Genomic DNA, 23194 nt, shown 5'->3' on the forward strand with positions numbered 1-23194 from the left:
TATAAGCTAGACTAGTAGTAATAAAGTTAGGCTATGTTAGAAAACTCACTCATCACCTTCGAAAAACTATAATTATCTACTTTTAGCGAGAGGACATGCTTAGCAAATCTAACTCATAAATAATAGAGATCTTAGCCTAGTTGCTGACTGAATATCAGAAAAGTCCAAGTTAAAGCATATCTTAACTATAAAGGAATTGAATAAAATACAATCGAGACACTGAGTTTTCTTTAGGGATCTTAAATTAAGCGAAGAATGAAACCAGCGATTAACATTCTAGGTGTACTGATGCCTAACATTTACTTCATTCTAGCTAACAAAATGTATAGACAAACTCTAGAAACTTTGTTATTCCTCAAAAAAATTTAAATCACAGAAAATGGTTCAACTCGATTTTAATCGTACATAACATAGCCTTATACGCATTAATACAAGTCAATCTATAACATTCCAAAATTATCATTTTAATCACCTAACTTATTAAATCTACCAGGTCGGACATTTGAGCCACTTGTGTGAGAAACCTGCAGCTTTTTTACCGAGCAGGCTAACTGAAATAATGTTATTTAATAACTGATTAGTTGAATGACCATACTCCTGCCAATATACCTGACACTTTATATGAAATATACCTTTGTTAAATACTGTATAGGGCCCAGAGCTTTGAGCCTCTATAAAACAGTTTTCCTATTAAGTCTAATAATAATCAAATGCAATACATAGTTATTAAAAGGAATCTTTCGTCCATGTTTTTCCAGGAGCAACTAGATCGTGGTGTTCTACTGACAGCTGGTTTGTCTTAATTTTGCCCACATAATTATAAAAACTGTACGTCATTTCCAAGCCAACAGACTTATGGCCACATGATGTTTAAAAAGTAAAATGGTTTTGAATTGAAAGTGCGCCACCTATTTTACCCTGCTGCAACTCTCAATAGCAGAAGTTCGCCAGAGCCGTAGCTCAAACGTTAAATGTTCCGCTAACTGTTCACACCCGATGAACTCCATGTAACAGAAGATATTTCAATGAAGACCCAATCAACCCGATTAAACTTAAAAGTAATAATTAATTAGTATAATTAAACCCTCAAGGATATGAAGTGTTTACAGATAACAATATTATTTGTAAAAAAAAATATATAATTAGCGGATGTTACTATTTAATTGGAAGAAACGATAAAGTTTAGAAAGTTAAAATCATAAGCAATACCCAATTTAGGAATATCTACAAACACAAAGAAAGAAAAATGTTACATTTCGAAAAAATCTACTAGAAGTTATGTCACACTCAAACCGTAACTTAGGAATGAATTTGATAATTAACTAATTAAACACAGATGGACATCATCTTTAAACAAATCATATTAATTAGAAATAATTATAATTCAAGCAGAATAGTCGGATTTGGATTAATAATGAAATAATTTGTAAATTAAATTTTGAGTTTAAGCCTCGTCAACCTTCTCTCTGGAAACTTGAATTTGATCTACCGTACATCTGCTTCTCTAAACTGCATTTTAATTATAAGAAACAACCTATTGATTTAAATATAATTCTTCAAACTCTCCTTATACTTTATAAAAACCTGGTATTAGTTAGAGTAGAAGTTTCCTTTTCATGATCCCTATAACATTAAATTACATTTTCCTTCTGAAAGTTCTAAATAAAAATACAAATAAATTTGATCAATTTTTTTCTTCAAAAGATAGATAATCTCAATTATTATTGACCCATTTCTTATAAAATTCTCAACCCGTCATTGAGATTTGTTTCCTATTAACTAATAAATAAAAATATGTAGCCTCCCATTCCTATTTTATTAAACCTTACTAGCTATAAAAACTTTAATTTATAATTTAATTGTAAAACAATAAACTAACCCTTTAATCCTACATTACCACTTTATTTTTCTCTAATCCTTATATCCGTTCCATAAATGTATTCCTTCTTACAAATAAACACGTCCTATATGTCTTTGTTTATCGCTTTAACTTTCTTTTATTTTTATTTCGTTATTTTTATCATTTATTATATCATAATTAGTATTAAAATCTTAACCAAATCCAATCTATTTATCTCTATCTACTCTATTATCAGTAACTCTATTCTTTCATTCTAGATTCCTATCTCCTGTGTGGATTTAGACCACTGCTCTCCTAGAGTTGATGAGTCTGGTCTGAACCTTATCCTTCAGTCTGGTTTCTCTCTCTCTATCCTGAGTTCTCTCCAGGAGCTGAATATCTTTGACATCGACAGGAGACTAACTAATGAAGAGTTGGCGGCCATCTTGTCTTACTCCTCACAGTGTACAAGTTTGAATGAGCTGTGGTAAGTATTCCGGTGTAGATGTTAGAATCATCATAACAGTTAAACAGGGAATTAATTAAATTAATAAAAGTTATCAATTTTAAACTAACAAAAGGGAATGTAAAGTCTGCTGTATTTTAATGTCAAGGATTGAATTTAATTAGTTTAGTTGAATTTATTTCAATAATTAGGTCATCGTGGAAGGTGTTATGTAGAATGGTATGATAAATAAAACAAAATATAATGGATTATTAGGGAATATTTTAAGAGGGTGCTGTTAAGAGAGGGGTGGATGGGTCGGTGGTGGTTGTTCAAAATGTTCTTTGTTTAGTTTAACAATTTAACTAAGTATTAGGTTTCATAATGACAGGAATGTTTATTAGGATAAAATAAGAGATATATAGACAAGGAAATTGGAGTTTACTAATTCTAGCGAGTAAAATTAATATTCTAAAGTAAAGTTTTATAAGGAATAACTGTTACTTTTGACTGAGACCTCCAAAATAGTTGATTCTCAATTATGTACAATTAATATAAGAAACTAAAGAGATTGAAAATCGTTATTAATATTAAAGTAGTAAAATGATGGCAATGAAAATAGCAATAACTTATAACTTTGTTGTTATAAACTCCTCATAGTTTTGATCAGATTATGACACTCTAGCAAAACTGAAATGCATAAAAAAGAAGCAACCAATAAAACAATTTTAGTTGTCGAAATTTAAAAAAAACAGTTACTCAAAATAAGTTAACAAATTGGAACAAAATAAAAGTTAACTAGAAGAAAATAAATAATTGAAATTGAGTTAACTATAAAGTTAAAAAAAAACCAATTATTACAATAAATATAATTAAAGGCAAATCTGTATCTGTTAAATTTCAGAGGTTCAAATTTAATCCATTTAAAACTACATTAATTTCTTCTTTATAGTTTGAAATACGATGTCATACAAAATAAGCTAAATTAATATTTATGCTTTTATTTTAACATAATTATCAACAACAATTAAAAATTTAACCAAGAGCTTTCAGCTTTGTATAATTGATAACTTTAAACAAACACTGTTTAAATATTTTAATATTCCTCGTATTAATGTTACTTCATACTTGATTCGATCATAACGTCCCTAGTTCGTCCTTTACAATGTAGTGTTATTTAATCCTCCAAGACCCCCTCTCTCCCCCCCCCCCCAACCAACCCCTCCTCCCGCTCCTCCTCTTGCCCTGTTTGGTCCCACAAATCAATTCTCCTTTCCGTCCTCACCATTCGGAAAGTAATCAGTGACATCCTCAACTTACAGCTGACGTGTTACTAAAAAAAGAATATATTTAAGTCGCACCCGCCACCCCCCCCCTCCCCCTCCTTCCCCACCGCGCCTCACCCAAATCTCGAAAGAAAAGAGAAAACTATTTTAGTTACATAAATGAAATAAATTAGAAAGAAAGCTGCTTTACATATGTTATAAGTGATATACCGCCATTCCAGGAATAACTAACCTCGGAGAAAGATATCAATGGAAATAACACACTGTGGTCTGGCTATAAAACAAATATATAATGTTTCTTCCCTATCTAGACTAAATACCTTACCCCAATCCCAGTATGCTCTTCAGACACCTTACCTGGACCCGTCACCACTCTCCCTTTGCCACCCCCCTCCCCATGGCACATACTCGTTTTTTAGATGGCCCTTCAAATCCATTCTATGTTTCTACCCGATAACATCACTTATACACTAGTTTTCTGCACAGACGATTGATTCACACAATTTATTTCTAAAGAAAAATAAGTTAGCAGTAGAGATGCCACACTTGGATTTCCCGTAAATACCTAATTAGCATAACAATAGATGACACGGGCCAGGGTTAAAGATAATGAATAGAAAGAGAAACAAGACACGCGTTTAGTGTACACCTGGAATGGGGTCACTGCCATACAACGTAACCATGGAAACTGACGATAAGTAGGTCAGTCTGTGTCTAGCAGTGGCTGGGAATAATGCATTTTATTCAATACGGGTTAGCATGTCATATGCCGTGATATTACGGCGTGTTCTCATTATTATTCTTTGTTTATATATTTTAAATGAGTAAACTTGATTACCTTGGTTGTTTAATTCATCCCTCATTTGCTCCTCTCCCTAATTTGATAGAAGGATTGTTTTATTTCCCTTTCTTCGTTTTTTCCATTTATGTACTTCTCGTTGGTATATGGAAGTCTGCCTAATTAGCACATCATTAAATAGCCCTTAATGTAACTCACATATCTAATATGTGACTACAAACATTGCGGGTTCTTAATTGCCTAGTTTATGGAGAACACTTTTGTTCTGTGAAGTTGATTAAACAGTTAAACGGTGGAGATAAAATATTACTCGTGTTTAGCAGGGAGAAAGATTCGTTTGATGAGATCTTTTATCTTTTAAATATCGAATTATATACTGCACTAGTTCTTTTTTATCTACACAGAACAGGCGAAAGTGATTAAATTATTCCATCGAAGTTTAAAATGTATAATGGATAACGACAACTAGAATCGATTTCAAATTTGCAACTTAAATGTTTTTAGCGAATTTAGAAAGGCTCAGAAGGCTGTCATCATCGCCTTCAGAACTTTCTTCAAAATGGTTTACATTATATTTATAACACACGCTAACAAAATGAAGTACATATTTATATCCCCGGTACACAATGAATGAACCTACAAGTTAACAATCAGAATAAACACTTATACAACTGCCAGGGTCATATCCAGGTCGTAAATATGGCCACGGTTAATTTAGTTTTGTTGCTGAGAAGGAAAAAAGAAGAAGCAGTTATTCACTTGTTGAAATGAATTCATTACGTCATAATTTGCGATGTTTTACATGAATCATGGTGGTATGCTGATTAAAACAGAACATAAGTATATTGTGATAGTAACATGCATGGTGGACAAGTAAAAAGAAAAAGAAAGGAAAATAAAACAGAAAAGAAACCGAAGGAGAGGTGTTATGTTCCTGGAAATACAGTTAGTAAAGATATGTGGGTTATTGTATTCCGTCGGTTGCACATCCGGGGTTTTCCTTAAGTCAAATCGCAGCGAATAGGGTGAAAACATGTAAAGTAATCGTGTCTAAATATCGCGAATCTACGCTTTCAGAACGCATGAAGAGAAACATGAATACTCTACGCATAGACCTCTAGGCATAAGAATGCAATATAATAGTTAAGTAGAGGAGCCCTAATGTAACAGAAGCTAAGCTATCTTCGTAGGTATTTTACAGATGTTGTATTTTTAATTGTTTGAGACACTACAGTAGGCCTACCTGCTTATTTATGATTCTGCGTCATGTTTTACTTTGTTCAACACTTACTTTTGGTGGGAAAAAGTTTTCATTTCGTACTGCAAAGAATCATATCTTTCTAATGTGCAATTACGTAGCACCATGCATCTGCCTAACTGCCTAACCTTTGCTCATAGAAAGTATTGATGTTGCAGATCTCTACTTTGGAGACTTGGACAGCAATCATAGGCCTACTGGCGAGTGAAATTTGGCGAGTAGATTTTTAGTCACGGTCGCCAAATAGCGATTACTTTCAAAAATAATTGTCGAGGCCTGAAAAACTTCACAACATGATTTCTCATGGTAGAAATCATGGATACTTTTCATACATGGTATATGGATTTGCCATATTGAATACAAGAATCCTAAATGAGTGTGAGGTCAAATCTCCTATATGTCACCAGAGGTCAAACTCTGAAAAACCTTTTACATGATATGTAACGATGGAAATCGCGGATACCTGTAATACTTGGTGTGTGGATTCATAACATCGAGTACAAGACCCCTATTGTTTTGGAGGTGTGTATAGCCACGTACAGTAGACGGACCTGTGTTATCATGCCATATTGGAATTGTAACAGCTAGTTCTGGTTATACCAACAAGAAGAATTCTGCATTGAAGTCATCGAAATCTCAATGCATTCTGCATTCTGGTTATCTTTGGAAAGGAGGGGTGGGGGTGGGCTCCAAATATGACTTGGGTCCGTTGGGAGGAGTTTAAACGGGGAGAACCCTTTTATTAAAATATAACCTTTAATAAATAGTTTTTAATGCTGCAGCGTTATAAATTATTAGTTCAACAATTATGTCCAGTATTTTGCCTACATGTGTACATTGAGTTGTTGTGTCCGCTATAGCCATTACATTATATATAAGATTAGTGAAATATTCGAAAGCACCTGTTTTAACCAGTCACTGGATAGATACGGAAAACTAACGATTGTAAAGAAAACGTTTTACATAAGTAGTAGCACTATTTATGCGTTAATTATGATAATTAGATACAAGGAATGTAACCAATATATTTTCTTTCTATGTCCGGAGCAGTACTTTACATAGAACTGGGCAATTCAGGTATAAGGTAGGATGATTCTGAGCTAGACTTTAACATATTTATTGGATATTATGCACTATCTGTTACCGGTTAATCCAGATAATTTCATTTCATGCTCGATAAACTCAAGTGCCCTCTTGTTGTTGTGTGTTTGTAACAAGTGCCTTCATGTCTAAAAATTTGCTATTTGGCTTCAAAATAATAATAATGATAAAATATGCAGTTCAAGAGTACCGGTATTAAGAAAACTTTTGCTGAAAACTTTTGCCTCCCCTCAGTGTTTGTTCCTCCACCTTCTAATAAAACTTTTCTTTTGTGAATCAACGACGATGGCATTAGTGTATTCTTAACAAAGTATGACCAGGAAGTCTTCATAAGTCCTCGGTATGAAGGGGTTGGATATTTTGGACACATGTAACCCTTCATTGAGAACATAGTTGAACAGAAAGATTCGATTGTGTAATGGTTAAGGTTATTATTATCAACTCCACAAAAATGTTATAATTTTGTACAATTTGATTTAGGTCAATGACAAAGAACAATGCGTGCAATGTGATCACATTATTGAAGGTAGATATTGAATAAATTCTTAAATAACGTTGGTATATCATATAATAGTAACAATTTGTGTTTAACTTCAACCCGAGATGACAATTTGTTGCGTCCAGTAAAGAATGTTGCTATGTCCTCGACCCTCCTATCCCTCTACCTTCTATTTCTCCTCCATTTTAGTGCAAGATTGTGCAGGTTTGTCATTCCGAAATTACGTTGAAAAACGTAATTTGTAGCATCTTAAACTATTCTGAGATTAAGTAACAAGATTCATAATTTCTAGATTTTATATTTTACCACTGCACTCTAACAATCTCAGACATTTAAGTTCTCATTTAAAAGTGAGAAGGATTCACGAAAACTATCTATATTATCAATCAATTTACCGAATATAACATACGATAAAAATCACGTGGTCCGAGCTGAAAATGGCAAGCGGTTGTTACAAGGATTTGCTCCGTTTACTTAGTTTATTGTGTACAATGTTGTATTTCTACATGTTTGATCAACTTTAAATGAATTGATAATTTAAGATTACAGACAATTTAGCCAATTATGATCATGTGGACAGCTATTCTTTTCACAGTTACTACCAACCGCATATAATTTGCATACAGTAGAGCAGTTCCAACTATCATTATTATTATTGGCAAACCTATATCCATTCTAATTTATTTTTCTTGGAATCGTTGAAACACGAGACTTGTGATTATAATTAATTCTGATTAGTATGATCAATTAGATGTGATTTATTTCCTTGTTATTTGTTATTTACTTTGTCTATACTTTGTTCTTTATCTTCATTGATTTAGTAAACTAAACCTGACTAGGAGGACATTCCTCTACGTCATCTACATCTTACACGATGATTACTCTGCTTCTATCCATAGGTTTGTTTTATACGATCTGCCAGACACTATTCCGGTTGGATCCATTCCATCATCCTTGAAATCAAGATATGTGAAAGGTATTGTCACAATGACGTCATTATGGACGCACTTAAATTTCTTACATTTAATTAAAGGCTCTACAAACTATGTGAATTTCTTTTGACTTGTTGACTGTTGTTGAATTATATACAATAAAGTAATGGATCAGCAACATATGATTGCCATTTTATATGAAGGAGACACCCAAAACAGACTCTTGTGATAGTAAACAACGAACTGAATAATAAATATGTAACAACACTTAATATTGCTAAGCTTGGTTGATTTAAGAGATAAGTCATATTCCTTTAATGTCGCTCCTTCGAGATCCCTGCCCTATATGATGTTTTTGTGAGTAGCCATCACATCAATTGATGCTTTAAATCTCTTTCCGAAAAGTAGTGGTATCATACACTTTGGGAAACTTAAGAAGTACACAGCGACAATTATTGTGTAAGGTTTTGAAGTGATGTTGTGCCCCTCGGAGTCTGTCAACACACCCCCAGTCCGCCCCCCCCCCCCCGGCGAACACACACATAAAAAACATCCTTCTGTCAATCTGAATTGCAGAATAAAGCCGCGAAGTTTAACTTAATTCTTTTCCAAGTTCTGCAACAAATTTCTTGTTTCTCTAAAATTGCTGCAAAGTGTATTACAAAGTAAACGAAAACAAAACAGACCAAAAGTGTATCGGAACTGTTGGTGCTAGATGTATCGTACTCAAAATATACGAATAGGTAACATCAGCATAAAGATTTTATGAAGGCAAAAATAAGACACTCGTTCTGCAGTTTTGTAAAGGAACAGAGGGTCGCCAAAGCCGACATCATATATAGGGAGGAGGGAGGGGGGGGGGTCTGTGGTCTTTCCCCAGCCCAGAAAGAGGGGAAGTTTAGACTTCAAATGATACCTCTGAGGCATAGTTTGACTTATAAGACTTGACTTATGTCCAATATATAAGTCTAAACGCAACATTGTGTTTTAATTATTTTTAGTTAGTTTGATATGCGTTGTGGTGGCGTGGTGGGGAGACACCCCATCACTCCATTGATCGACGCTTGAAAAGAGTACAATTTACATGTATTGGGGAACATTAAGATCCATGCATGACTTGCATTGAAAAAATAATAGTAGAAATAAAATGTGGGTAATGATATGAGGGAAAGCATTTAGAACTATATGTGAATTTGACACCATATTTCTATATTTTTTATTTGTACACTTACGAAAATAAGAGTCATAATACAAAAAAAACAAGAAAAGAAAACAAAATCGGTCTGTCTGTTACTCCCCTTACGTCTACATTTACCCAGATTTAGATAATATTAGGTAAATAAAATGAACCCTAGATAACCCTATCTAAAAATATGCAGTTTCCTGGGACTTCGCATCACACCCTTTAATAACATTAATCTATCAAAGAAAAATATCTAATTTACATGTTTGGTCTGCATGTTTTAAATCTGCATACAAAGCGAAAAGTGCATAAAACAGGAATAATGCATTATAGATGAGCACTAGTTTAATTTTCAAGCCATCAATATACGTATTGTGTATCGATTCGGTACAGTTTTACATCGGTATTATATACTTAATGAGGTAACGATTTATACTTTATTCCATTTACCGCGTGTTTCTGTCAAAGTTTTAAGGTAATATTTTTGTTTGATTTTCGCTGAGATGCTAAACTGTCAGAAAGAAAAATTAAATAATAAAGTAACAACTAATCTTACAAGTAGTAGCGAAGAGAACCAGGGACGTAGCTAAGGCCTGATGATTCGGGGGGGGGGGCGGGAGGGAGTAGTGGCTGAAATTCCAACTAGGTTTGTTTTGAAGCGTATTAATCACTCTGGTTAAGCAAGCAAGCAACTGAGTAGAAGTTAACTGCTCCAAGGCTACATAGACTACTAACTACAAAAGCTATGTTAATGTAACAAATGGGAAAACTTTTTTTTTTTTCTTTAACAAATTATATTCGACGACATAGTGAATTACCAAAAAAGCACCGGGGTTTTTCCTAGCGAGCTTAATATTATTATTTTTTTTGGGGGGGGGGGCTATTTATCACTCACATGAACAATCTGCCTATCATCTTCGTCAAGGACCAATAGAATTCTTAGAAATAAGTATAAAAACGTACTGTAAAAACATACAGTTTTCAGTGGTTGCGGTTCTCACCTAGGCCTTTATATCACTTCGATATGGACCTATTCGGTGGCGATATACGCCAACCCGTATTAACTATTGACAACATGATAGTTAACTCTGCTCTAAGTTGAATAAACACAGTTCGCAGATAAAACTACAACCGTGACTAAAACTAGTAGTGTTTTCGTGACAGCCATGTGCATATAAAATAGCTTTAAAGAGCGCTAGTATTCAATTTTAGTCAGTCTGACTCTTGCCAATGCGAAAAGTAGCCGGGAAATATCCCTAGGGCGGGGAGGATGCAGTTAATAGTCAGGTGGCTTAGCAACAATTTTTAGGCTTAACGTTACAGGCCGGACAAAAGTACCAAATTTGGCATGGAGTTTCTTTTCGACCTATCTATCGATTTTATCCGTGGAACCCACTTTATCGGTTCCGATTTTTCAAGATGGCGGCCAAAATCCAAGATGGCCGCCAGAAAAAAAGGAAATGTCATATATCTGGCTGTAAAAATCAGAGATGAACAAATGAGGGGTCAATTCAGGTGTTTCCGGGGTCACTGAAACAGATGATGATCATGGCATGTTGCTTGAGTAACCCACTTCCAAGATGGCGGCCAAAATCCAAGATGGCCGCCAGAAAAAAACGAAATGTCATATATCTGGCTGTAAAAATCGGAGATGAACAAATGAGGGGTCAATTAAGGTGTTTCCGAGCTCACTGAATCAGATGATGGTCATGGTATGTTGCTTGGGCCACCCACTTCCAAGATGGCGGCCAGAATCCAAGATGGCCCCCTTGAAAAAAAAGGAAATTTCATATATATTCAATCCCCAGACCCCTGTGCCCTTTTCTGATCGGGACCATCAAACCTTCCGTCCTCAAACGTGTAAATGAAACCGGGCTTGCACCCTGACTATATGTTATGGCTGGTATTCTAATTATGTCACTTTGGCTCAGGAAGCCACTTAGGACTTATTGGGGAACTTTGAGGTGTGATCGACCGTGGATAGACACTGTCGCAAACCCGTTATTATATGGGAGTTACGAGTGTCATGTAAGACTGATTACATTGAGTCAACTATATAATAGGGTAACTTGAGGGAAAACAGACCAGATGTGAATACCGACTCATTGAGAGATTTTGTAGGATTGTGCACCCTTCATAAACACAATGTCAGTTGTGCGAACAAAACACGCTAAGTCAGGTCACTAGGCATCTGAGGTATTTAGGTCGTTCTTTTCGGACATGTACTACAGGTCTGCTATTAGGGAGGATCTCCAGGAAGACTTGTTGTCTGGTATAGACAAGGCCCCCCCCCCCCTTCATAAACACATATCAATTCTGCGAACAACACACGCTAAGTCGGGTCACTAGTCATCTGAGGTCAACCAATGACACTAATAACCAAAACAACAACAATAACAACCAATAACACCAATAATGAAGGCGTGAAACCATTATTCCGACACCAACCGGACAAAGGGACACTCCAGCAAAAGGTGTTGCATAGTCCTAATGGCTTTACAGCCCACACAGGGACAAATCCCATAACCTAATCGCCACCTGACTAGGCGAAAATGGTTAGTGATGAGGACCCCATGTGCAATCCTCCTCGCGAAGTCCCGGAGACGGCTATCTAGTGACTTACAACACAGAACACCACACATCTGGAGAGATGGCGGTTTGGCAAGCCGAGTGGGCCACGTTAAGCAGAACATCTGGACCACCCTCCTCTTTGATTCTACAAAGTGAGTCACCAATCTGAGTATACACCCAGAAGAGCGTGTCGCCTTTGACCGGTTATTGGAAAAGGATCCGGGCCAGTAGTGGCGAAAAAGAAAACCACCCCAGAACCAAAAAAGGCAAACGAGGGATTCTCAAACGCAACGAAAAAACCTTTCAAAAGGAGAAAGCGCAGTTAAGATGGTAGGTGGACCAAACCATGCCCACCCGCTCAAGGGGGTCTTTTACAGAACGGTCCTTTTGAGAAGGTTTGGTTTGCACGTTCCCCAAATGATATAAAAAATGATCCTCTCCAATCGTACCAAGGAATAACCTGGTGCAGCGATCACCGTACCAGGATACCGAAGGAGAGGAAAAAATAAAACGATTGACAACTGTAACCTTCCCATGGAGGGAGAGTCACCTCCGATTGAATGTGTCGAGCCTTGCCTCCACCTGATCAGCCTTCTCTGCCTAAGTGGTGGCCTCTGGGGCACCATAACCTAGCCAGATGCCGATTACCCTGATCATGACATCTGACCAAGTAGCATCGAACGGGAGGGATTGGCCACGCCAACCTCCTGAATGCAGCCCTTTGGTCTTGGACTTGTTAAGTCTGGCACCATAGCCTCTTATAAGGTGGCCAAAACCTTCGATAAAGGCTTCAAGGAGACGAGGTCCGACACAATACAAGTGACGTCATCGGCATATTGCACGCATTTAACTCTAGCCCCACCCGGTACATTGAAAGGTCGAAACCCCAAGCATCTGTCCAGCGAGGTACTGAGCGTTTCGCTGAAGAGAATATACAACAACAGGGAGAGGGGACAACCCTGACGGAATCCCCTTCGAACCGGGGAGGGACCAGAAGTAAATCCGTTAACAGTGACCATGCTCGTGACGTCCTTATATAGTAACGAGAACCAACGAATAAACACTGAGTTTAATCCGAAGGACTCGCACAGCGTAAGTCTGGAGAGGACCTACAATATCCGGCATCACATTCGCGATTTCCTAATGCTTTGGCCAGGATTTTGTAGTCCAGATTTAACAGCGTTATTGTACGCCTATTAGGGTCCAAGGGTCTCCCGACTTTGGGAGGAGAACAATATTTTCAGCCCTCTGTGTTTGGCTCATGTAATTCAACTGGAAAGCGGTAGAGAACACGTCTCTAAAGTCCCCACCGAGAAACTCCCAGAAGTCCTATATAACTCAGCAGGGAGGCCATCAGGACCGGGGACTTTCCCTTCTTCATCGCTGCTACCGCTGTCCAGAGCTCACCAACGGAGAGATTCGAACCCAAGCTATCGTTTTACTATGGGGGGGGGGGTGGGCTTGTCTATACCAGACAACAAGTCTTCCTGGAGATCCTCGCTTACAGTAGCCCTGGGGTACAGGTTCGAAAAGAACGAGTTAAATGCCCCAGATGCCTAGTGACCTGCTTAGCGTGTGTTGTTCGCACAATTGACGTTGTGTTTATGAAGGGTGCACAATCCTACAAAATCTCTCAATGAGTCAGTATTCACATCTGGTCTGTTTTCCCTCAAGTTACCCTATTATATAGTTGACCCAATGTAATCAGTCCTACATGACACTCGTAACTCCCATATAATAACGGGTTTGCGACAGTGTCTATCCACACCTCAAAGTTCCCCAATAAGTCCTAAGTGGCTTCCTCAACCAAAGTGACACAATTAGAATACCAGCCATAACATATAGTCAGGGTGCTAGCCCGGTTTCATTTACACGTTTGAGGACGGAAGGTTTGATGGTCCCGATCAGAAAAGGGCACAGGGGGTCTGGAGATTGAATATATATGAAATTTCCTTTTTTTTCAAGGGGGCCATCTTGGATTCTGGCCGCCATCTTGGAAGTGGGTGGCCCAAGCAACATACCATGACCATCATCTGTTTCAGTGAGCTCGGAAACACCTTAATTGACCCCTCATTTGTTCATCTCCGATTTTTACAGCCAGATATATGACATTTCGTTTTTTTCTGGCGGCCATCTTGGATTTTGGCCGCCATCTTGGAAGTGGGTTACTCAAGCAACATGCCATGATCATCATCTGTTTCAGTGACCCCGGAAACACCTGAATTGACCCCTCATTTGTTCATCTCTGATTTTTACAGCCAGATATATGACATTTCCTTTTTTTCTGGCGGCCATCTTGGATTTTGGCCGCCATCTTGAAAAATCGGAACCGATAAAGTGGGTTCCACGGATAAAATCGATAGATAGGTCGAAAAGAAACTCCATGCCAAATTTGGTACTTTTGTCCGGCCGGTAACGTTAAAGTTGCTAAGCCACCTGACTATAAGGAACATACTAAGTATCGCCCACATGTTACATATACCAAATTAATAGAGAGGTTTCTCAACATCATGGATTTCTCGGCCACTGTACAATTGATACAATCAGTTGTAACTGGTTAAACCTAGCCTAGGGTCCAATTGAATTTGGAAAAGCCGATACTTTAAAGAATATAATTTGTACAACAAAAAATGAAGGAAATCATCAAGAAGTGAACTTTAAGGCCAATCCCCGAACACTTTATTCACTGCTCAAACCTTAGTTATTTGATGTAAACCTCATACCTTTTATATGGTCATTACTTCTGAGGAAGATAATTGTCTACTCCTAAGCTATACATTATTATGTGGGCCCGAATCCGCGAACAAAAAATAACAACTGAACTATTTCTATAAAATATATTCTAGTCTAAATTTGGCCAAAATAGTCTTACATCTATCTTCTACAACTGTATAAGATGTAATTGTCTGAATAATACAATACGAACCAATTTTGGCAAAGACTCAAGAGTTCGGTTAGACGAACCAGGTAACGTACTGTAACGGTTACAACTATTACTGACTAGCATTGGGTGTTGTAATTTAATACAATATAGATCATATATATATACCAGCGACGTAGCCAGGAATTTGCAAGGGGATGCACATTTTGCGATTGATATGTGGGAGGGGTCTAAGAGGAGGGGGTGTCCTGTTTTGAGCAATTTAAGGTCCTTAGATGCGATCTGGAGCAATGTTTTGCTAGTTTCATCATGATCATATGATATCATATTATCAGCAGATTTTGTTTCCGATTTGAAATATTCTTTCAGAAAGACAAACATAGTGCTATTTTACAATTTTTCCAGTAGGATGATTCTTGTTTATTGTCCAATGTCTGGACTTTAATACATTTGACGAACTTAACTGATGGAGAATATAAACTCTCGTATTTAGCAGTGTAATAATTATTCATAGGAAGTGTGTATCACGTACGATTGCTAGCTTAGCTTCAAAACATGCTGTTCGTGCAACAACTTATGACGAATCATAGAAAGGATGAGAACACACGTTGTCGTCGTCGTTGTGCATACGGTTCGTGACTCTTCATCGAGTGCGGTTAGGTAGGCTATATGTATTTTATTACGCAGTGGCCAACTGTAGGCTGGTAATAGGTAAAAGGCCACTGGCTAAATTTAGCTAATTGCATCTGCCGAACTAAGTAGCTGAATCAGTAGGCCTAAATATTACTACGATTATATTCGAGTTAATGGAGCTGACGAGTATTCAAGATCAAAAGAGCACTGGCAAAATACCATGCCAAGTAACAAACAGTATTTAACATTTTTTTCGACACTGAAAGGGAAAAGCAGTTGCTCCGACTGCCCCCCCCCCCCTCCTTGGCTACGTCTCTGATATATACTGAACTTACTTGAAGCTAGCGAACAGGGTCAACCCACCTAATAACAAAATTAGTACATAAATAAACCGAATTGAAGCTGGCGAACGTTGTACGGTAGTTCTTTAGGCATATTGAATGTATTCAAATTCATACGAAGTTTTGTATGGTGGAGTATAAGGATCGCGAGATACAATTTCTCAAAGAAGCAAGGAAACGTGGTAAATAATATGACTGATTAAAGGACAATTTTGACCTAACTTTTTCAAATTTTAGGTCATTCACAATCACAGGAATATATGAATAGGTCTAGGTGATTAAGAGTGCGACAGTCGGAAATTCCGACAGTCGTACTCCAAGTTTCCAACTATCGTCATTTTTACCAAGCTTGGGTAGTGAGACACCCCACCCCCTCTCTTTAGCGACTTCACTGCGGTCAACGCGTAAATACAAGAAAAGATCATTATTTTTTTGCGTTGAATGTTTTCAACTGTATGGTCCACCATCTTGTCTACAGACGTCTAAAAAAAATTGTAGACGTTATTATCCGGCGCGTAACCAGGATTTTCTAACCCGGGGCGCGACTTACTATCCAAGCGGAGCGCCACTCATGGTTGGAGCGCAGCGTACAAGAACATTTCTGGTTTTGATACCCCCCCCCCCCCACAGATCACCGGAAATGGCACTTCTCGGGCTTAAAAATGACCAACCAGATGTACACTTTTGTCTGAGAACCAAGTATTTCCCAATAGTTTTTGTTTTCATCCATAACATATTTGAAGATTGTCACCAGTCACACATCATGTTCGACCTCACCGCATCTCCTGTGGATCATTGCTATTGTAGGTGATTTTACGTCGCGGCCCATAATACCCGTCAGCCCCACTTTTCAAGGTTGTAAGCCCATTATTTGTTCAGAGTTTGAAAATATTTCTCGTGAATAAATTCATTTCAAAACATACCCATAATGTTGCACAGAATTCCATCTATGGACAACCAATATAGATGAACCTTCTTCAACCCCAAACAAAATTGCACGAGTAGGGGGAAGTATGATGAAGAATGTTTGCCAGGGACTTTCGAAAATTCAGACAGTTAATTTAAGTAATTAAATTAATTGGTCTACAAATATTAAAACCTCTTATAACGGCTACTATTAAACTTGGCGGGGGGAGGGGGGGGGCTGCAAATATTTTTGTGAAAATTTTGACAATTTACTGAGACTTTTTCGGGCACCTACTGAAAGGAAAATAAATTGCAATGATGTAGCTAAAGAAAGTCAATAGTTTAAAAAAAATCTCCTTGGTATTTAAAATAAAGTTCTTAGCTTGCCCGACTAATTTGCCATTTCGGTATAACACGGCAAACGATTGTATGTAATTGGCATGCAGTGTAATAACCGATGCACGCCTATATGATATAGGCAATCTTATTTCTTTTACTTACCATTTACCATATCATTTGTTTAATCTGAACAAGAACTGTTTTTTGATGCACGCCTATTTATAAATATTTTATATTTATACTGGTTTAAAAATAAATCGAAATCGAAATTAAACCTGATTCCATTTTCTGATATGTAAATGAACATGTCGCACGAAAAAAAAAAAGTCTCCTATGACTACACACATATAGACAATTTGGAGGTTGTTCATCCTGGAACGCCATTTTCTGTTCATGCTCACTGATATGATGTGATATCTGCTATTTGCTTTACAAATTTGAATAATTTAAACGAGACTGAAATAAATAACTTTTTTCTGTTTACTGTGCAATGCCCCACATTCTTTTCATTTCGAAAGACGCACAGTTTCAAGTTCATTACACACTGAAGGCTTCAATTCTCTATTTGCCTTCAGTTTAGGGAAGATCTTGGGATTTTCATCCCTAGATATTGCTAGATATTGCTAGATATCGCTGGATATTGCTAGATATCGCTAGATATTGCTAGATATCCATACAGTACAGTGTCCTTGGGATTTTCGGGGCCTGATCTTGGGAAATTGCAAAACCGGAAGTGGTCACACTCTATGTAGGCCAGTGCAAGACCTTATAGACGTCACTAATACACAACCCAATCACTTCGTATCGATGAAGTGGTGTGTTGCCGGATTTAGTCAAGGTCTTGGTACTACGGGCGAAGGTCATTAATTAATTATTTCGTAACTCACAGGTAAGCGATAAGAGGGGTGGGCGTAGAGTTGTGGGCGCGTTTTCATGCAGATGGGGACAATCTCAAAAAGAGATGCGTCGCCCCTCCCCCCTCCCCCGCCCATGATAAGCCCATGGATCCACTACATGATATTCACAGGAGATGTGCCCAATTCTCCAATCGCATGCAAAATTTATTTTTAGATTAATTGTACGAGTTACGGTACTAGATGTTGGGTAACAATTAGCATTCAGGTCGGAGTGTATAACATCTTATCTATTGATGACAGTGTTGCATCGAAGGACACATGTCTAGTGCAGTTCGCATATAGATTAATACCGGAATGCGTCATGTTCCCAGACGAACTCGGTCGAATTCTAGACCAGCCATAGTTGGTTTCATAGCACACTTGTACAATTGTTTAAGGCGTCCATACACACACGCGTTATGGTAGACCATATACATAGTGAGAGACTGTAAGGGGTAGGGTGAAACGCTCGCCCCTTCCGAAATATACATTTTCAAGCGATACTCCTGTTGTAATGAACGACTAAATTTTTATCTTTTGCTGTATAATAAATAATAATGCAGATGCCCATGAAATACAGAAAAATCTTGCATACAATTACTTGCGACTGTTTCTGTAACTACGATCCAGTTTTCGCATTAGCCGCAGGATATCGTGATTCACACATTTTGATTCAAATCCCGCCGTAATAAATTTCAGCTCTCAACGTGAATTACACATTCATAACGGCTGTGGCCGTGTAGCGATTCATCGCTATAAGCGATCGCAAATGGAATAAACGTTTAGTATAAAGCCGTGATTATGTTTGTTTTGTTATCCCGTCTACAATCCATCTTATAACATCCCGTAAATGTCCTTGCCAGTCGTTCCTTCTATTTATAAATGAATGAAAAAAATAAAGCAATTTTGAGAATTCCAATATTTACGCAAGCACGAATATACAGTAGCTTTAACTATGAGAGGAAAGCACTAACTATGGACTACCAGAGTTAGCTGCTTGGTGACAACAAAGACACGTGCACTCGACAAACTACGTTTGCGTAAATTCCACACTGATCTCCGACCACATTGTAGCCTAAACTCACACAGAGTCAACATGGAAATGTAGCCTAACCATATGTTTATTCGCTCAAATTTTAACGCAGTTAGCTGGAACTAAAATATCCATGGAATTCTTTCATTATTACTGCTATCTTCGACCACAAACTAGCCTAACACCAAACTAATTCAATGGGAAAAATCTTGCCTTAACCATCGTTTTTTTTTTTTACATATACACACACACACACAAGCGTAGCCTTGTTTACAACTTTCAATTACCTGGAAATCGGCAATTGTTTGGAAGGTATGTGCTATGTTTTGAAGAGGTAATATATTAGTGTACATACACTGTTACTGTTGCGGTGGATTAAAGATTTCAATCTTGAGTAGTTTTCACCGGTATAATATTTTTGTTTTCGGTGTTGAGTGATTGTATCCACACAGGAAAAAGAACCATTACGAATGGCTAAAACTAGAAATTGTAAGCAATTAAACAGCCATCTACACTGCAAGAAAGTTATTTCATTAAATGAATTTCCGTATTCACGTGTCTTGATTACTCAAAACATGAAATCATGAAAGCACTCGCATAGCAGTTATACGCGATCCCATCCGCCCCCCCCCCCCCTCACAAAACGGGTACCCGTTTTGTGTGTTTTCGATTCGGGTACACGAATGTTCGGTCGGGTACCCGGGTATCCGGTTACCCGACTCAGGCCTAGAATGTTCTTACTCATTAAATACAAATAATGCTCTAGAGAAAGTTTTCATCCTTCGCTTGGATCAAGTAAATCATCATGGATGCAACTATGCTGCAGGCTTTATTAGTATCTGATGAAAAAGCAATTATCGTGGGTATTCAAACGAGATACATATTTCTTGAGTTTAATGGAAATGAGCATTTGTCATATCGTCACCAGTATTGTTACTGAATTAGAACCGTAAACCTAGGGACGTGCAGTTAGCTATAGCAGGTGGTTAGATCTGAACCAGTAAAACGTCCGGTTATTCAATGGAGTGGGCACTGCAACTATGATATCTTTGTAAGATCGGCTGCAATAGTCTAGGCTCGCATTCAAATTCCAGAAGCAGAACATGTAAACAAACAGAAACAAAGAGATGTTACAATGGTCTGTTCTATTTCAATTCAACAAGTATTGTTATTGTATACACTTGCTGCTGATATTTCTGTTAAGTTCGTTTGCAGTTTTGCCATGGCCTTATTGATGTTCTGAAAGACAAACCACGACACAAAACATATTTTATATTGATATCATATCTTTATTCATAGCTGTTTACATGTAAGTTGTTTGTTTGTCCATCAACACTTCTGTCGATAATAGACTTTAATGTAGGTTTCTTGCAACTTTTTAGAAATATGGACAGTGTTATTGTTCAATGTTACAATTGTGCACTATGTCAAGTCATAATTACACGATGTTAGATTATACTAACCTTCCTCCTCCATATAAGGGACAAGTAGAGAGATTGATGTATTTAGTCTTAATACAGTTTAAAAAAAACATATCTAAGAAAGTGACTGGAAACAAGACATATAACCTTATTTTACACAACTGGCATACTCTCAGGACATCGGAAATGGGATCAGGTGATTATGACGATGATTAGTCTAGTCTTATAGCTCCATAATTTAACTCAATAATGTAATTCCAAAAACAATTAGTCTTTTTCTATTATCAATATCTAAATTTTTGGTTTTCATGATCTTTGATGACGTCACTAATGCGTTGTAATATAAAGCTGAATATCATGAAACCGGGTAGCTTTACAAACATCACGAGCAATCAAATGTTTAATTTCTCTGTAAATTAACACATCTATACTAAGATTCCACCTAAATTCATTATTTCAATGATTAAGAGTAATATCAATACATACAAACCACTCTATCTCCACTCCTCAACATTATTTCTCGGACTCGTACACATTGTACCCTCGTTCATTGATCTGTGTTTATAAGACACCTCGAGATTCTCATTGTTAATGATGGAGTGACGTCACTGCTGATGATGTCATCATTAATCAGTCTCAAAGACATAAGTAGTTAGCATAAACAACACGTTTGCCCCGATCCAGTAAATGTTTGACTATACTGCAGACAGATGTGTGTATAATGGCTATACTAAATCATCTCGTGATAACAGCTTAGAGAGAGATTCAGAGACGATGTAATCAAAGTCAGTTTGTGAATTTTTTAGAATATTCTAATCCGTCGATAATTGGACTTCATATTCTGACACTCTCATAACATGCCGGAGCGTCCATACAGTCAGAGGGGGCGGATGTCCCCCCCCCCCCCCTGACGGACTCAACTGGACAGCTGGCGCCCTTTTCAGCTTTTTACCACTTTTTACTTATTAGCAATTATTGACTTTTTTTATTGCGCTCTCAAATACCTATTGACATTTGTCACATTTTGTTGGTGTAATTTTCTGACAAAATGGCGATGACACCTATTTATTCTTCGTTTATCTACAAATAAGCAAGGCCCGGAAAGGGTCATTTCCGGCGATCTAGGGAGTATCTTTACTCAAAAAATTTCTGTACGCTCCGCGCCAACCTGTGGAGGCGCTCCGCTTAGATAGTGTCGAAAGCGCCCCTACATACCATTCTCGACCCCCTGACCAATACCCCTAGATCCGCCACTGTTCCTGCCCCCACCTCCTCCCTACTCCTGATTCCATTCCACTTTGCAAAGCGAGGTGTCAGCTATCACCTGCACCGTGTTCCTACACCTATGATTTATCTTAGTACAGTTTGAAGAACATTAAACAAAGAAACACTGAGTGTAAAACCAAAGTTACCTCCCTTTAACGAACTGAAATGCCCTTAGATCCAGCAGTCCTCTTACATGGAGACTGGTTACGTGGTTATGAAAATGTTTTGTTTACTTTTACATACATAATTTACTTCAAATTTGCTATTAAACAAATCCACTTTTCATCTTTTAACAATTATTTTTAAACAGTGTTTAATTATGACTCTCGTAATTTGTGATGACGTCACTGATGTTGAGGGTTCTCTGATCCGTTCATCGTCTCATGGATTATTATTCTTGATCTGAACATCGAATACTCGACTATCATGATTTGGTTTCTCAATTTAGTCCAAGACTTGTTTCTGTTTGAATGGGAGAATATGTTTTCATTTAGGCTAATTGTATAATTGATCAGATATATTAATGAGATGATAACAATTCTAACCTGATTGGTTTTATTACTAAGAGGATAATAGTTGTAAACTGATCAGGTATAAAACCGAGATGATAATGATAGTAAACTGATCGGTAGTCCTACTAATATAGAAGGGTTGTTAACTGATCAGCTATATTACTGATATGATAATGATAGTAAACTAATAAGATCAAAATTAAGGAATCAACTAGATTGATTACTCAGCTGATATGAAGTTATCATCGAGAGCCAACATAAATCAGTTGAATATAATGTGTATTACTTCATTCCACCCACCCACCCCCCCCCCCAAAAAAAAAAGAAGAATTACAATTGCAGATGTGTTTTAATCAATTCCGTTCATTTGATTCATCAGTATGGAACCATAAGTATCCTGATTTTCGTCGCCTGAATCTACAGACCGGTCTATGGCAGGTAAGATATTATGCACCTTTCTTACAGCTATTGCTCATAATGCATTCTGGTCAGCTTATTTGAGCTAAGTTGCTCTCTGTATTACGGTACCAGTAAATATAAAATTAATATTATGATAACGTAATCGGTGAAATGCAGTTAATAAATGGTAGCATTAGAATTAGATAAACTTAAAGGAACTTAAAACAACATAAATTTACAGATATCTTCCTGCTCCTGTTCCCAAACGTGTGTCCCATATTAACCAACCATAAATTTGTTTTATTATTCAAGATATTCTCTCACAAGTCTATATATATACAATACTTGCTTACAGAAACAAGACACACATGCTAAGTTTTCATTTAATCAGGATTGTATTAATATTTTGCTAACATTGAAGAAAAAAGCCTTCATCAGAAAGTAATGAATATTTATGAATATTTATCTACTATATATTTACTGAAAAGATAATAAATTAACTTTGTTCCTTAAAAAGTGTTAGGGTATTTGAATTATCAATTGCTTAAAGTATTATTTATCCATAAGAGTGTTTATTAGTGACATTGAAACTAATAAACTCTGGTATATATTATTCTGAATGGTAATGCTTGCTATGATCCTGGTCATTTGTG

General features: G+C 37.1%; 2 protein-coding genes and 1 long non-coding RNA gene across 9 annotated transcripts in view; 2 read left to right on the forward strand and 1 right to left on the reverse strand.

The window, feature by feature from the left end:
* LOC139970036 (NLR family CARD domain-containing protein 4-like) overlaps window positions 1-23194 on the forward strand; it is a 554750-nt gene that overhangs the window by 496802 nt on the left and 34754 nt on the right. For 2 of the 4 annotated variants that reach the window (XR_011793896.1, XM_071975613.1), the window contains exons 7-9: window positions 2119-2327; window positions 8128-8204; window positions 22522-22580. The exons of the other annotated variants lie outside the window; for them this stretch is intronic. Coding sequence is in view for 1 of the 2 variants with exons in the window: in XM_071975613.1 (XP_071831714.1) it covers window positions 2119-2327; window positions 8128-8204; window positions 22522-22580 (345 nt within the window). In the remaining variant the exon portion in view is untranslated. The remainder of the gene's footprint in view (window positions 1-2118; window positions 2328-8127; window positions 8205-22521; window positions 22581-23194) is intronic. 4 annotated transcript variants of the gene reach the window in all.
* Window positions 1-23194, forward strand: part of LOC139970059 (uncharacterized) — a 351315-nt gene that overhangs the window by 71357 nt on the left and 256764 nt on the right. The gene's annotated exons all lie outside the window — the stretch shown is intronic.
* The window catches only part of LOC139970094 (uncharacterized), a 379126-nt gene that overhangs the window by 35170 nt on the left and 320762 nt on the right, over window positions 1-23194 (reverse strand). The window lies entirely within an intron of this gene.

This window comes from Apostichopus japonicus, chromosome 7 (genome assembly GCF_037975245.1).
Source record: "Apostichopus japonicus isolate 1M-3 chromosome 7, ASM3797524v1, whole genome shotgun sequence".
Classification (NCBI taxonomy): domain Eukaryota; kingdom Metazoa; phylum Echinodermata; class Holothuroidea; order Aspidochirotida; family Stichopodidae; genus Apostichopus; species Apostichopus japonicus.